This window comes from Macrosteles quadrilineatus, unplaced genomic scaffold (assembly GCF_028750875.1).
Source record: "Macrosteles quadrilineatus isolate MER2022 unplaced genomic scaffold, UCM_ALF_1.0 Scaffold_1__1_contigs__length_201487025, whole genome shotgun sequence".
NCBI classification, from domain to species: Eukaryota; Metazoa; Arthropoda; class Insecta; order Hemiptera; family Cicadellidae; genus Macrosteles; species Macrosteles quadrilineatus.
The window spans coordinates 169,911,776-169,927,978 of record NW_026542594.1 but is presented as its reverse complement, the minus strand read 5'-3'; the positions used below and the strand labels follow the sequence as shown (position 1 = coordinate 169,927,978).

General features: G+C 33.2%; 1 protein-coding gene across 12 annotated transcripts in view; it reads right to left on the bottom strand.

The window, feature by feature from the left end:
- The window catches only part of LOC128989682 (rap guanine nucleotide exchange factor 2), a 278,269-nt gene that overhangs the window by 32,021 nt on the left and 230,045 nt on the right, over positions 1-16,203 (bottom strand). For 10 of the 12 annotated variants that reach the window (XM_054411722.1, XM_054411732.1, XM_054411740.1 and 7 more), the window contains one exon: positions 5,183-5,281. In XM_054411722.1, the coding sequence (XP_054267697.1) occupies positions 5,183-5,281 (99 nt within the window). Of the gene's footprint in view, positions 1-5,182; positions 5,282-8,119; positions 8,416-13,126; positions 13,251-16,203 lie in introns of those variants that run through there. The other 2 variants (XM_054411749.1, XM_054411757.1) reach the window with 2 other exon arrangements.

Genomic DNA, 16,203 nt, shown 5'->3' with positions numbered 1-16,203 from the left:
GGCCTAATTCAGGGATGTAAACCCATAGCACCAAAACAATTTTTTGCTCCACAGTCATCAAATTAGGCCCTAATGGCTGAGCAACCGACAAATTTGTGAAAACTTTTGAAAACTACATTGCCTAAGTGGCTGTTTAAGAGCCGCTTTGCCCAATAATTTAAAAAAAAAATACTAAGTTTAGGCTACTTTAAACGATTGTTTATTCCACAGATGACTTTTTTCAAATATTTGGTGATGGAAGTTTAGTTGACCCTGGTTTAAGTTATCTTTAAAACAAGCAACTCTGTTGGTACTACTATTCTAAAAAAGATTTTGCAATATATTCTCAAATTTGACATAGTAGGTAGCCGGACGATAGCTTTATGACAATACCTACTAAAAAATAACTGAGGTTTAGGCTGAACAAACTTTAAACAAAACTTTAAATACCAAATAAAGATTCTTATTTGCAATAATTATGAACCAATCAAGCTTCTTGTTCATTACCTATGTCTTTGAAGTTCAATTCTTATATTTATTTTTAGGGGTGTGCGATGCAGCATATTTTTTTCGATTCGATGCATCGATGCGATTCAAAGAATTTCGATTCGAATCGATTCGATTCGATTCGATGCAGCACGGCATGATTTACTTAGTTTTCACATTTATATTTGTTGGCTTTCAATACTTCTGGTTCATTCTTAAATCAGCACGAACCAAAAAAGTTGATTATCAGTGTTTACTGTCTATTTTAGTGATGGTCGGATCCGGATATCGGACTACCGGATCCGCCGGATCTGATCTAGAACCGACGCCTGATCGTATCCACAAAAAATCGGATCTTGGGCTGGATCCGGTTTTAATGGATCCAATTTTATTTATACTATTAACACAGAATGGGCGAGTATTCGAGATTTTGAGTTTGAGTAAAGTAGGCCCTACAATATAGAAATAAGCAAGAGGTAGTTGTCCTAACCTATTTTTATAGCTGTTACGACAGAATAGGTCAACTCAAAGCAGTCGCCGGCGACCTAGGAGGATTAAACATTAAGGAGAGGACACGCTGTAGTTTCGTTGAAGCCAGCGTACTGGGGAGGGGGGAGGCAGCGCTACTCTCCCGCCCCCCTCTCATACTGCGTTGTATGCGTTACTGGAAGATTTGGTAACAGAAATATCAATTAACTATTTAAAAATTAGACTTCATCATGCTTCAAAAAGTTAAATTTTAACCGTAATATTAGGAACCTATTAAGAGGAAAGTCATATTTATGAACCAATTAGTACGTTCAAAGGTGAGTAATTTACACAAGGATGACTTATTTTTTTTAAATTCGTTGTCCTTGTTTTTATTTTTTGTCATACTTGTATAGTGTTTTATTTAAAATACTCTAACCAGAGCGCGGGACTCCGGTTCCTGGGGTCCCGGGTTCAAATTCCGCCATATCACCAATGGATTTTACCGTTCATAAATTAAAACTCAAATCATGAGTAGTACTGTATGTGTATTTGAACATTTTCTTATTGAGAAATAAAATAAGTTTTTATCCTTTAAAAGAATGATAAACGCACTTTAACGGTCAGAAGACGCGATGATTGTTGAACATTTACACTTTTTACTCGAAGTTTCTTTAGATAAACAGATCAAATATAATTCAATATGATATTTAAAAAATCAAGAATTTGATTGCCAAAAAATTGTTTTACTTTTTATGAATTGTAACGGCTGTTGGTGTAAAAAAAGTTAGAGCGGCTTTACATTTTTTCTTAACTTTGGCTATTTAAAATCACCTGCCTAGCACATAAATGACTTAAAACTAGTAAAAAATTATATTAACAAATCGAGAAAACTATGAAAAATTTAAATTTAAAATGTATTTCATCACCCGAATTAAAATTTTCATTTTAACCTATTATTAGTAAGATTGTTTTATAAACTGGAAAGATAAAAAAAACTTTATTGTAATTATTTTTCTAAATACCACTTTTAAATATAGGTAAATATATATTTTTTATTTCCAGAAACTCTTAAGGAACACGAATAAATTGTTAATTTGTGTAGATACATCATATTTTTTTCAAAAACGTAATTAAAGTAATCATATGTTTAAAGTTCAGGTCAATTCATTCAACTTTGATCTTCAATAATAAATAATAAATAATATTTTTTATAGGAATGATTGACTCCGTTCGATAGGAAATTTAATTTACTTTAAGAATGCCATCGGTGAATAACACAGGTGTTTTAGTTTAGTGGAAATTTTAATTCGAAACAGCGCGCGTCGCGTTTTTCCCTATCTCTCCCATGTTATAGCCGAGGCTTTTTGCCACTCTACGGCTCCGCGTGCCCCTCTAGTGTTCTGCTAAAGCTGGCTTCACCGCAACACGTGTATTCCTATTCGCGTGCCCTCTCCTTAATGTTTAATCCTCCTAGCCGGCGACTGACTCACTGACTGGCAATGGCAATGGTATACTGACTTGACACAGAATAGAATGACATGACCGGTAGTGATTTTGTTTTAAAGTAGGCCTACTGTTTCACAATAGAAAATTTCACTACTGAACTACGTAAGCAATAAATTAATGTTTATAAAAGTCAGAATAGAAACACTATAAAGGCAAAACAATAGACGGGAGGCAGGCGTTGTGCAATGACCTCGAAATGAACGGAATAGTAACATTGAGTAGGGGAAGGGAAGGGTGAGACCTTTGAGCTATATTTAGACTAGACTCACCACTTCCCAAATGGCTGGGTACGGGGATTACAATAGCAGGTTTTTTCCTTGCCTGGTTTGACTTTTGTCTTTTTGTGTAGGAGATTTCAATAATCAAAAATATAATTTGAATTGACCACAATTATTTAGCATTGATAATACAATTTGCAAGGGACCAGGAGGAAATAGAACAAAACACTAAAATTAATAGAATAACAAACAAAGTAAAATACAGAACACGGTGATTTAACACTGTCACTGTCACTCAATTTTGTTGTCTAGAAGGGTCGGTGAACTAATCAATAAATAGCCAAAACCAGTTTCCTCCCCCTCTAACCACCACCCCTCCCCCCTAAGCCGGAAGGCCCAACACTTTGTCCTTGAAACACCCTAGCCTCTGAAACAATAAACCCTTACACCTGCGTTGCTGTTTTGACAAAAGGTTTATGAATGCGTTCACTATTTTTCATTTTCCAGAATTAACTATCAATTATTATTATTTGCAAGTTACAAATAGGAAACTACATGACATTATGGTACCTATTCAATGACACATGTATTATCAAAAATTTATTTATAATTATAATTGATTACTTATTTTGATAATAAAAAGCATTCATTACAGCACGCAGCACTTATTGATATATATATATACTGTAACTGTATATATAATCATCAAAGTATCTGTTACTTTATACAAAATAAAATAGGTACAAAATTGTGTGGCCAGTCAAACTTTATAAACAAACATTTTATTCTATAAAATACAGATGGTAAATAGGGGTTGGTTTAAAGGAAATAAAATACCAAACAGATTAATTAATTATTTTGATAAACGATAGAAAGGTTATGGGATTGATTGAACTAAAATAACCACAGGGAATCTTAAGTAGAAAAGTCGTCAACCACAATCTGTTTAATCAGTACATCGTTAGAGAGAGAGGGGGGGAGAGAGAGATAGCAGATAGGGGCGTTTGATAGGGAATCTGAAAAAGTAAACAAACAAGGAACAACGACGCGACAATAGTCGTTTATAACCTTATTGTCAAATCTAGGTCTTTGTAAGACAAAAGAAAATCACACCGTTTTAAACTTTAACCTAATTTTATACTCTTTACAAACAAACACGTCCTACATAACGGTTCTTGATATTTATCAATGTATCTTAGCAATCGTCACTTGCTCCATTGAAACACGAACGTCGATTGGCTGACATGACAGTGCAGCGTGGCCTCTCGACCAATGAGAACTCTTGTTACATACTTTGATTTATCTTAGATGGTCAACATTTACCATTCATTATAATATTACAAAATCGACATGGACTATGCGTATGGTGTTTTTCAATCAAAACTTATGTTATAGTAGCACTTAAAACTTCATTTAAACTCTTAAACTAGGTAGATAGTATAGATATAATATGGATCTACTTTTTGGTGCAATAGGCAAGTGCAAGCCTAACCCTCTGACTTCGATGTTGTAATTGAATCGAATTTTTCTAATGATACGTAATGCAGGGATGAAACTGAACATTTATTTAGACAAGTTTAGGTTATATATTTTGTTCTAAAAATAAAAATAATACATTTAAAGATCTGACTTATTGATACAGACATTTTTTAGTATAATTTCGTGTTGAGGACACTCGCGCGCCGGTTGTCTGAGACTGAATTCTGACTGTCTGACATCTTAAATGTAGATTGTATTGTGTTGTGCAATATCATCTGCCTGCAGAGAGAACGGCTGAAAATAAACTTTAGCTGTTTTTAACTAAATAGTGTGCTAAGTTGGTTACTAAAGTTGGTAGCGTGATTACAAAACTAATAGATATCAAATAAATAAATGTTAAAATAAAATATCTATCCATCCCTGTCGGCTGTCGGTATCTGCGGAATCGGGCGAAATCGATGTTTGGCAATCGATTCTTGATACCGATATTCGTAGTATCGGCAATGTCCGAGCATCGGTGGTAGCGATAATTGACACTTCCCTATCTAAAACTCATTTTGGAGTCCTGAATTAGTTTTAAATATGCATCGGGACGTAATCGTTGCATCGGGAGCTAACCGATGCATCGGCCTTTTTCGATGCATCGAGGCCAAATCGATGCATCGTGATTTCGATGCATGCTGAATCGAATCGCGATTCGATGCATCGAATCGAATCGAATCGAAATTTCGATGCATTTTCGATGCATCGCACACCCCTATTTATTTTAGATTGAGTCAGTTTAGATAAACAATAGTGGAACAAGTAAGGCGTTGAAAAAAATCAAACCATTATTCTTCCTTCCCCTGATTTAAACTGTAGAAGGAACCATAAATTAAACGGCCTCAACCGGAGGTGTAACCTAAACCTAGTTGAACCAAAAAATTTTTTTTTGGTCCGAGAGTAGGCCTAACTTAAATACAGTGGGGGTAGGCCTACACACTACAATATATTTGAGAAGGGTGGCCCTAAAAGTATAAAAAAACAAGGCAATGTTTACTTACAGAGTCGTCAAAAACTAAGTTGACTCCACCTCTGTCCATGGTGGAGGGCAGGCGAGGGTTGCCCACCCCCCTAGCTGCTTGCATCTCCGGGTAGTCGATCTGAAAAAAAAGACCAATATTAATTTATGTATAACAATAATTTCAAATAGAAAAATGATTATTTTTTTAGTAAAAACTCTAGAACTGGTTTAATTAGTTAGGAGTTAAAACCATGAGTGTACTCAAAGTCGACAAAATAAAAATATAATATAACGTTACTAGTCCGGGAAATAAGTGTTGACCGGATAAATATGGTTGCGCGAGACAAAGTCAAGTGCGGGATTACGATATGAGTATGGCAAACACATTTTGGATTAGTGACGCACAACATTTTCCACCATTCTACTGTAAACTAGCCTAGTAATAACAAAAACCTATAAAAATCCTTTTAAAATTGTCCCACCCACTAAAAGACTTACAGTCCGTCCGTTTTGCTATGATACCCGGCGGATTAGGGACCTTCTCGGAACTCAACTCACCCTCTCGACCCGCTCGTCGGGCTGGTCGGAGACAGTCAGTGACTTACCCACTGTCACAGTACCACAGATCTGTAACTTTTTTTGTTTTAAGTTAAAATCAATTTTTCTTTGTATAATTGACTTCTACATTAAATTTCAAAAATAATGAGCCCAAACACGATTTAGATACTTAATAACTTATCTACGATCTGTAAGTATTTGAATCGTCACCAGCTTTGTTCGACTTGAAAGTTTGACTTGAAGTATCGATTTTTTAAATACTTCATATCTGAAGATCGTAGATATGAAGTATCCACATCGTGTTTGGACTCATTATTTTTGGAATTTCATTTAGAACTCAAATATACAAAGAAAAATATATTTTAACTTAAAATAAAAAAAGTTACATATCTGTGGGACTGTGACAGTAGGTAGGTAGGTAAACTTTTTACAACGGCCATCCTGGCAAGCGGGTCTGAAGGGTGAGTCGAATTCTGAGAAAGTTCCTAATCCGCTGGGTATCATAGCCAAACGGACGTACTTATAACAATCACTACTCATTACTTCTAAGAGAGGTTATGTTTTTGTTCATAAGCACTCATTGTCAATAATAATCAGCTGGTGTCCAATGAAACCATGTTTGATTATGCAAGCGGCAAATTTTGTTTTCCAGAGTATATATTCGTGAGTGTTAAGTCCATTAAAACAAAGTAGGCGTGGGAAAAAATAAAGTAAACTTATGTAGAACCTAGTTCATATTTTTAAGATTTCTTCATATTGTACATCCATAAAAAGAAGGATGCAGCCAAGGACTAAGCTTATTTGTAAGTCTATGTTGTCAGGCCTAATTTTCTAATCTGACAAATGTAATTCTTAATGCCATTAGAATTAAAGCCATTAGGGTATAAGTTAGCCCATCTTCATGCATGTGTCAAGCAATCTACAATAAACCACAGGTAAGTTTAACTTAGTACAGTAGGCCTAAATAAAAAAGGCAATACCAGTAGGCATATAAGTTACATGGAAAAATTTCATATCCGACTCCATTGTAAGTCGAACATAAAAAGAATCGATTCAACCGATAACTTAAACAAACTTAACCTAACCGAAACACAAATTTCTAACTTATAGGCCTAGGCAATTGTATCAATCAATAACTACAATGGAGTAGGATATCAACTATTTACTCGCCTATCATATAAAAACTTTATACCTAAAAAAAGATATATGGTAAAATTTGAATCTGACTTCATCGTTACTTAGTCCTATTTATAAAAAAAATCATAAAAAACAAAGCTCAGCAGTATTTTGAATTGTACCAATCAATGCCTATTGTAGGCCTACTCTGTATTGTAGTTATTTGTAACCATAACTTATGCTTTCAAGGAACCGTAGGTCCAATTCATGTTACACAGAGATAAAAAATCATTGAACCTATTCATAAAACTCAATGGCAATGATGATGCCTATTTTTATGAATATAAAATCCTATCGACTAACCCTACAGTCCAATCGCAAACAGGCCTAATCATAGGATCGATTATTAACAAAAAACTCACATCGTAACAGTCGTTTTATAAAGAAGTGGAGTAACTTTTAATAGATTAAGTGAAAATAACTGAAACTAAGTTACATACAAACGGGGGGGGGGGGGGGGGGTTCTAAGTTACACAGGTTACGGTATACATAAAATGTCTGGTCGCAGGAATTGTTTTACATATTTTGGCCCATAAAACTTACTTAAGGTAGGCTACTAAACTTTTCTCACATCCATAGTTTTCGTAGATATAATAGTCTAAGTTATTTTAACTAATATTCGTTACCTTACTACCTAACTTAACTTATAATAATTAATTTAGTCTGTGTTCAACTAATTCATGTATTTCAAAGAGCAGAGAACACAATAGAGACTAAGTAATGAATGAGATATGAATAATTTATTTAACATGAATAGTATTAGCGAGAGATGAGAAAAATAGATTTAAAAGTTTATTGAGAAATATGTTAGAGTAGAATTATTAACTAACTTAGATTAAGAATTAGAAGGAAATCAATAACCACATTTGCTTATTTTTTACAACTGTAACGGATCAAAATGTTTATCTGAAGAGCTTTATCAACATTTGAAAGTATGCCTAACAAAAAGTTTCACAACTAGGCCAGTTAGATTTTTTCAAATAGACCTATTTAACTTGATTGGTTTTACATCAGACCTCTGTTGGTTTTACTCTTAATTCTTAAATAAACAAATTAATGAAATAATGACCTGTATGCTTGTAGCCTATGAGACATTCTGAACTTATGGTACTCCTACGGAACTTAGAAGAACTGGTAATGATGAGATAATATGGGCCTAGGCTATTGTTAGTTGGTATGATCTTATGCTAGGTATTTGTTATTTAGAATACAAGTCTTGTTAACTCAGGATCGCAGTACTAACCTCATTACTGTTATTTTTCTTTCTAAATAAATTTGTTTTGCGAGGGGAACTCTTAAATGACCACATATTAAACTCATTTTAAAATCCAGAACGTAGAAGAGTTAATGGCCAAACGCGTTTGACACAATAGACAAAACAACTAAAAGACTCATTTCTTAGAACAAGTTAAACACAGTAAACTAATAGTACATTCAAAGTGCAGATCAACGATGATAACATTTAAGAATGAAACGGAAACCTTGGAAAGAGAATTACTTTAAGTTAGTAATCCAACGATTACAAATAAGTCACTATCATAACATAACCTCAAACAAAACAGTTGGAGTTGATTGACTTTCCGTCGACCGAAATGGCGACGCGCGGCGGTAGGGAGAAAAAATTCAAGTCTAGCGTCTGGCGACAGTAGGAAGGGGGCACATTGGGAACAAATAGGGTATCATATATCGCAATGTAATAATTATTTACTTCTCGATATGTGGAACAGGGTGGGCTTCGAATACTGGGTGGTTAGTCTATGGTTTCAATATTTGGATATTGGTAGCTAAGAATTGATTTACTGCATTGAAAATAAATATGTATCCAGCCGACATTGTATATGTTTGATTTATCGATACTTCCCTTTTGGCGAATTCCCCTATAGGTAGCTATTACCATTACCGTGGGTGGCACGGTAAGACCTAAGCCTGGAACCGATATAGATATACATTTTTAATTTCGATGCACCAGGCCAAAAACACTTGTTAAAATTGTTATACCGTATATACACGTCCGTGAATGCAATAACTTGAGTAATTTTTGTGAGATTTTGATTAAATTTGACTTGAAGGTGTAGGGCGGGATAAACTTGAATGAGTTCGCGAACCAGCGTGATCGGACCAGGGGAACGTGGTTTATGGGGAGTTTAATGGGGTAAAATTGTGTTTCTCATTTGGACCCTCAAAACATAGAATTTCCCAATTTCTCCTTAAACCATTTAAAAGAGCTTAAAAAACAAATAATTTAGTATATTCAAACGTCTTTTTACGGTTATTGGTTACGGAGAATATTAAAAATTAAAATTTAAAATTCATAGTTCTTATGGAAAATAAAATTTTAACTTTTTAGTTTGCTTGTTTATGGATATAACAAACTTGGCAAAATTATGTATTTTATACTAAGTTTTTTGTAAATATTTTGCTAAAAACACACTTTATTACCACCCCTGTAGCAGAAAACCTAATTCCTTGTTAATCTAATGTTATTTAAATAGATTTAATCGAAAAACCAATCAGGTAAATGGAAATTCGATTAATCTGCAGGTTTTCTTCAGCAGGGGTATTTAACACAAAGATAAGCTAAATAAAGTATTCGTTTTGATCAACATTTTGCTAGATATTAAATTTAAGCTTTAATCTTAATAAAACCATTAAACCCACAAACGGCATATCAAGGTTTCGAATTTATTTTGGGCACCAAAACTTTTAGGGTTTTATTCTATTTGAGGACAATACAGATTGCTGACTTATTATATAATATTTGGTTATGTTATATCGACAGCTGGAGGAAAACATATTGCCAGAAATATTACATTGGAGGCGTCATGATTTTATGGATAATTCAATTATTTTACGTTTGGTATACATTTTTTTAGCGAATTTCCCTATAGGGAAGTAGCTATTACCGTAGGTGGCACGGTAAGACCTAGACCCGGGACCGATTTACTTTTTCATTTTGATGTCCCCAGAGGCCAAAAACACCATTCGTTCAAATTTTTATATATGTATATATATATATAGACTTATATATATATATATATATATATATATATATATATATATATACGTCCGTGAACGCGATAACTTGAGTAATTTTTGTCCGATTTTGATGAAATTTGGTTTAAAGGTGTAAAGGCGGATAAACTTGAATGAGTTCGCGAACCAGCACGATCGGACCATGGGAACGGGGCTTTACGGGGGGTTTTATGGGGTAAAAATTGGTTTTTCTCACTTTTGACCCTCAAAACACAAAATATCCCGATTTCTCTTTAGACCTTTTTAAAGAGCTTAAAAAAACAAATAATTTAGTATACAAAAGTATTTTTGTTCGATTATTAGTAACGGAGAAAATAAAAAAAAATTGTAAATTTAAAATTCCCATGTTATTCTTATGGAGAATATTGTCAAATGTTGTAGTTCGCTTGTTTATGGATATATTTTGATCAAACTTGGCAAATTTATTTATTTTGTACTAAGCTATCAATATTTTACTCAAAAACACACTTTATTAGTTTCCTTGTAACAGCAAACCTAGCTACTCGTTAAACCTAATGTTACTGTATTAAAATATATTTAACTGAAAATCAATTCAGGCAAATGGAAATTCGCTTAGTCGGCAGGTTTGCTGCGGCGGGGGTATTTTCAATCTAATTTTTACTAGACACAGTTAGTTAATAACAGACTCCAGTCTTATCACATTGGTTCCAACAATAGCTAGAGGTCGCTGAATCTTTTCCCCAATACATATAATGTAAACCTAATCTCTAAAAAAGTTCTATAGAGTGAATGAGTAAAAACCAGTTGAGCAGATATTCTGACTTTTATCCCCTACACAAATTTGTTGGGTAACATAATTTAATTTTACAACTCAACCATAAAGTACACCAGCAGAGTAGAGTACCACCTCTATATTTTACCCCCCCCCCCCCTTCAATCAACCCTGCCAACCCTACTTCTGCTGACCCTGTATATTTGTGTAAACTCATGTTGCCGCACGCAGCCAAAGCTGTTTACATTCCAAGGATTCTCAACATATTTCCTACTGCCACTTAATGTAATTGAACCAAAAGGACTAAACAGAATAAGGCGTGATAGTCACAGTAGTTAAATTATTACATCGTGATTTTACAAATTAAAAAATAGAAAGTTAAACTGAAAATGATTTAACGTTTGTTATTATTGCCAACGAATACAAAGCTTTAGTTTAATTTTACAATATTTTGAGATAACTAATAATATATCGGATGTTTTATAAATAAATTTTAGGACATTATAGGCTACAGGTTGTAAGTACACATCCAAGGATAAGGGAAAATGCAGGAAGACAAACGTTTGGATTCTTCTGCTGTAAAAAAGTGTTACCAATATCCACACCATATATTTATCATATTTTGGACGCTACAAGTATAAACATAATTCTGTTGAATAAAAAAGTAAAACGCGAGTCGACAAAAATACAAAAACTGTAACAACATTTTGATCATAATAAAATAAAAGTTTACATGGAAGTTAAGAGAGTGAGGGAAAGTGAGAAACTTCTTTGGCGCAATCTGTTCCAGCTGATACAGCTTTTAATCAGCTGACTACAGTTTATCAAACCACTGCCACTGTAATTCAGTAACAGTTTTACCTAAAATGGACTTAAGGGTACGTTTATCGTAACTTTTTTGATGGTTTTTATTTTTTAATTTTTTAAACGGGTTAAGGCGTGTATGTAAAATATATTTATTACAGATTGAGTCTTCTAAGTTGAGGGCGAAGATGAAAAAGTTTTATGACATTATAAAATAATATTACCTACTATTCCAATAATAGTATTTACTAAAATATATGATGATTGACAGATTTTCCTCAAGCAGAAAAGTTAAATATTTTAAAACTGGATGCATCACGAACAAGTTGTTTTTAGCTTCAACACATTTTACCAAAAGGATAAAAATAATTTACTTTAATGTATTTTTATGCTATACTATTAACATGTTTTATATAAGTTCCCATTCCATATTCTTAGCACGTGTTAGATATTAATATAATAATTCATGATCTTAGCAAACAGTTAAATTTGTCGTTTGAAGAGTTAAGTCTAGTTTAATTATCATTCATTTACCTTTTCTATACTCGGAATAAATGTGTTACGGTACAAAATTTAAACTCATTTTCTTTCTTTCTTCATTATAAAACTTCAGCTTTTTCAGTTTTACCTAATTTTTTTGTACTTCGATGCCCCATGAAACATTTTTACACCGACGGCTTGCCAATCAACAAATTTATGTTAATTTATTTTAGCCATAGGGTTAACATAGAAACATTTATGCGTTTTGTCACATTTTTAAGACGGAAATATTTCTATTTAGTAACCAAATCCAGCACAATACCACATAGCTTTGCAATGTGTTTCTGTATGCAATCTTAAACCCAACGATAAATTAATTCAACTTAAGAATTCATAGGATAATACAGCTGTCATAAACTACGGATTACTTCCTGACATAACTCCATCATACATCACAATATTCATCTGCCCACGCAGCGATTATGTAGTCTCTGTCTATTGCTGAACTACTTCAGCGAGATGAGAGTTAACATAAATCCTACACTGTTCTACACTGTATTATCCGTCAGATGGAAAAATGGCGATACAATTTAGAGAATTGCACAACACATATAGTGTAAGTATTTTTAAGCCTCTTGACTTGATATAAAACTTCATTAACCGTCTCGCACATACTGTATCATGGTTTTTTTAATCAGACCATTTGAAATGGATCGTTATAAAAATTAACTAATAGCATTTTGTAAGGAGAATTTTTTTCCAATGTATTAAATAAGTACAGCTGAGGTATTTTTAACATTAGATGTATGGAAAGTTCCCTTTAGAAAGGAATTACGACCTTAAAGGGTAATTTATGAAATAATGGATAGTTTTGCGCAAGGTTCCTCGTCATGACGAACATTTTCAGTATATGGTTTATGGGGGTGTGACTTTTAGTTTTCTCAAAAGTTCATGGGTACTTTGGTATTTATGTATGGATGAGACACAAAGAGTACAAAAAAGGGTTAAAAAAGCTTGGGAAATGTTTCCTTTATTGTTTTATATCAAACAATAGTTTCATGTTATTTTCCAAACAAAGCCTCAACAGAGATTGTGTATTTGAGCATAGGACATTTTTTTACATTTCGACTACAGCAATGATTACAATGATATCAAAGTATTTTCCCCGAGCAAAGCTCGGCCACCATATTGCTAACTCACCTGTTCATGTTGTAGTTGTAAAGGCCAGGAGTATCTGTTCCAGTTTAGGTAAAGAGCATTTTTACGGCGAAATCGAATAGGTCGAAATTTCAACATCGCACAGTCTTGCCAGTCAATTACTCTCAATTACACTTTTTTGCACTTAATTTATCTAGGCTTTAGAATTCATGAGAGGAAAATTATGGTTGCGAAATATTTATGAAGACAAATTAATTTACTTGTATTACTTATAATAGTCACTCACATAAAGTGCTGCTGTCAAAATTATATTTCCCTTAAACTGTTGGACTATTTTTGACATAAAGGATGGTAAAGTTTACAATAGGTTTTAATTTCAGTTTGGGTATATTTTAGAAGTTGGTGTATCCAACATGAATTAGTAATTTACATCAATGTAGTCATTTAGTGGTAGTAGTTAAATTATCTACATAATCAAATCCAAACAATTTATTCAAGTGTCAAAATCATTGATTCTACTAACTTATTTTTAAGCTAAATTCGCAATAGTACGGTAATTTATTATAATTATTGATTCCTCAATCGAATCCAAACATCTGAGATAATAAGCAACGATTTGAGCTGATAAATAATAGAACAAAATAGAGAAGACAGAAATGAAAAACACCTAAAAACACTATTTTCCAGAAGAATTATCACGACTTCCAAAATAAATTACTTAAGAGGAGGAACTGTAAAATAGAAACATCAACTGTGGCTAGCTTGGCCTCTCAACTTGGCCATCAGACCCCCTTGTAGTGGGGGGGGGGGGAGGGAGGCGCTCGGTGGTCATTTGTCAGAAATGTAATAAACAGAACAGAATATAGCTGACCCAACCCTACAAGACATAACTTTAAAGGTGGGAATGTTGATTACAGTATGTACATAAAAAGTATAGAGGTAAAGTTGTCATGTGTACCTTATGGTATTTCACTGATTACAGTATGTACATAAAAAGTATAAAGGTAAGTGTACCTTATGGTATTGCACAATAAAAAGTTTGGAAATAATTTTTTTAAACAATGAAGCTATGTGTTTTGTTATCCTGTCAAGAAGTGCATGAAAAAATTGTTGAGGTTGCGTGCAATCATTATTGTTGCCTTTTGAATGTATATACAGTAGCTAACGTCACCTACTTTTGTTACATATCACAGAATTTATTTATTTGTTGATGTTGATCAAGTTTGATTTATTTTTTTTATTGGTCAGTCTGATTCATTTTTTCTTTAATCATTGTCAAGTTGAGAAAATTTGTTCAAGCAATTTGGTTTGTTTAGGATTTATTTTGGTGTAGATGTTTGTGTGTAATCTATTGTAATTTGCGTTTATCGTATGCATGAAATAAAAATACTATTTTAACTGTTGGTTACATTATCTAGTAAGGCAAATAAGGATTTAGTCTTTTATGAGCACTACAATTGACGTCAAACTAAAAGAATAAAAAATAAAACATTTACAATATATTTTTGTTTGGCTCTTAGCTTTATTGTAATCCCACAATCCTCTGTTTCCCATAGTTACGATGTATTAAGTATAAACACCCCTAGTACATATGGCGACCATCGAAGTATATTAACACACTGGAATGCTAGGTACGTGTTCACGAAAACGCGCAGCCTTCCCGCACCACCATATGGGGGACCCAGCGGATTTTAGCCAATTCATCGAATAGTGCGCGAAGTTGTTAACTCGCTCCTAGCCTTCAATAACAAAGATTAAGTACAATAATGTTTAAATATTCATAATCTGCATTAAATGCAGAATGTAATGGTATAAATAAGTTTTACTTTTGATTTAAAATATAATTTCCACAGTTAAAAAGAGTTAACAATTTTTACATTGTGACATGAAAAAGTTAGTATGCGAGGAAGTATTTTATTTTTGGGCCAGAAGAAAACTGTAAGTGACAAAGTTGTAGTTTAAGAGATGATTTTTAACATGTGATCGAGCAATTTACAATTAAGTTTGTAGTTTGTTTGTAGTAGAGTGATTAATTGCGCGACGAGGTTGATTGTATGTCACCCCAACCTCCTCAGTCCAGCAACTCTTTATGGTTTTGCTACTCGATCATTGTAAAGCTAAATAAGTTTTAACCTTTTTTAATAGTTGATATAAGTTAAATAATACAACTAACTATTCAATGGGCGTGATCATATATTTAATTTATTTGCAGAAGATAAATATCAATACCGGTACCGGGCTGCCGCCCATGAATGACACTGTTTTACAAAATCGTTTGTGTCTCCAATGCTAGGGACATTATGAATGAATGTAACAAAAATAAGTTAGGTGTAAGGCAGAGATTGAAGAAATTGGTTTTGTTTCACAACATGTAATGCAACCTTTGTTCTATATTTGAGCACGATTGTGGGCAGTAAAACATATTCTTAAAAGTACTGTTTAGTATTATTAACCAAACCCTTTTCTCTTATGTGTGATTAAATGAATTTTAAAACATACAGAATAACAATGACACTCAAAACACTTTTTTACTAATCGTGTCTTTGCAACATTATACTTATATTGTCAAAGGAACAAGACTTACAATTCGATTTGTAAATTTATTATTCAATTTTGTTATTGCCTTTACGTTAAATACTTCCTAGGCTTAGTATTTATGACCTTATCAATTATTTGCTCTGAGCCTTAATATTTGAAATTTCTCATTAATTACCAAACAAAGCAGATAATACACGATCCCTTGTTACATTTAAACAAAGGGGGATTACCAGTCCCTGTCCCTATATAGTCTACATTTTATATTTTAATTTACGGTAACATTGTATGTAAAAATTTTACCTTGAAGGTGATATTTCTGTGTTTAGTTTTGTTACCTGTAATAAAAATGTATTTAATATAACTATTGGTTGTACTCAACACGTTTCTGGGAGTACCGTAAACGTAAAGATCAGCGAAACCAGGGAGAACGGCCCGCGGCGCGATTTATAAAGAAGCTCTTTGCGTTACTAATTACTCCATTACACACGACTAGATAATTTTATTTGAAATTGCTTGGTTATATGCCGAAGATGATCTCATTAGCTACAATTTTGTCGCTTGAAGTTTGCTTCTAACCCAAA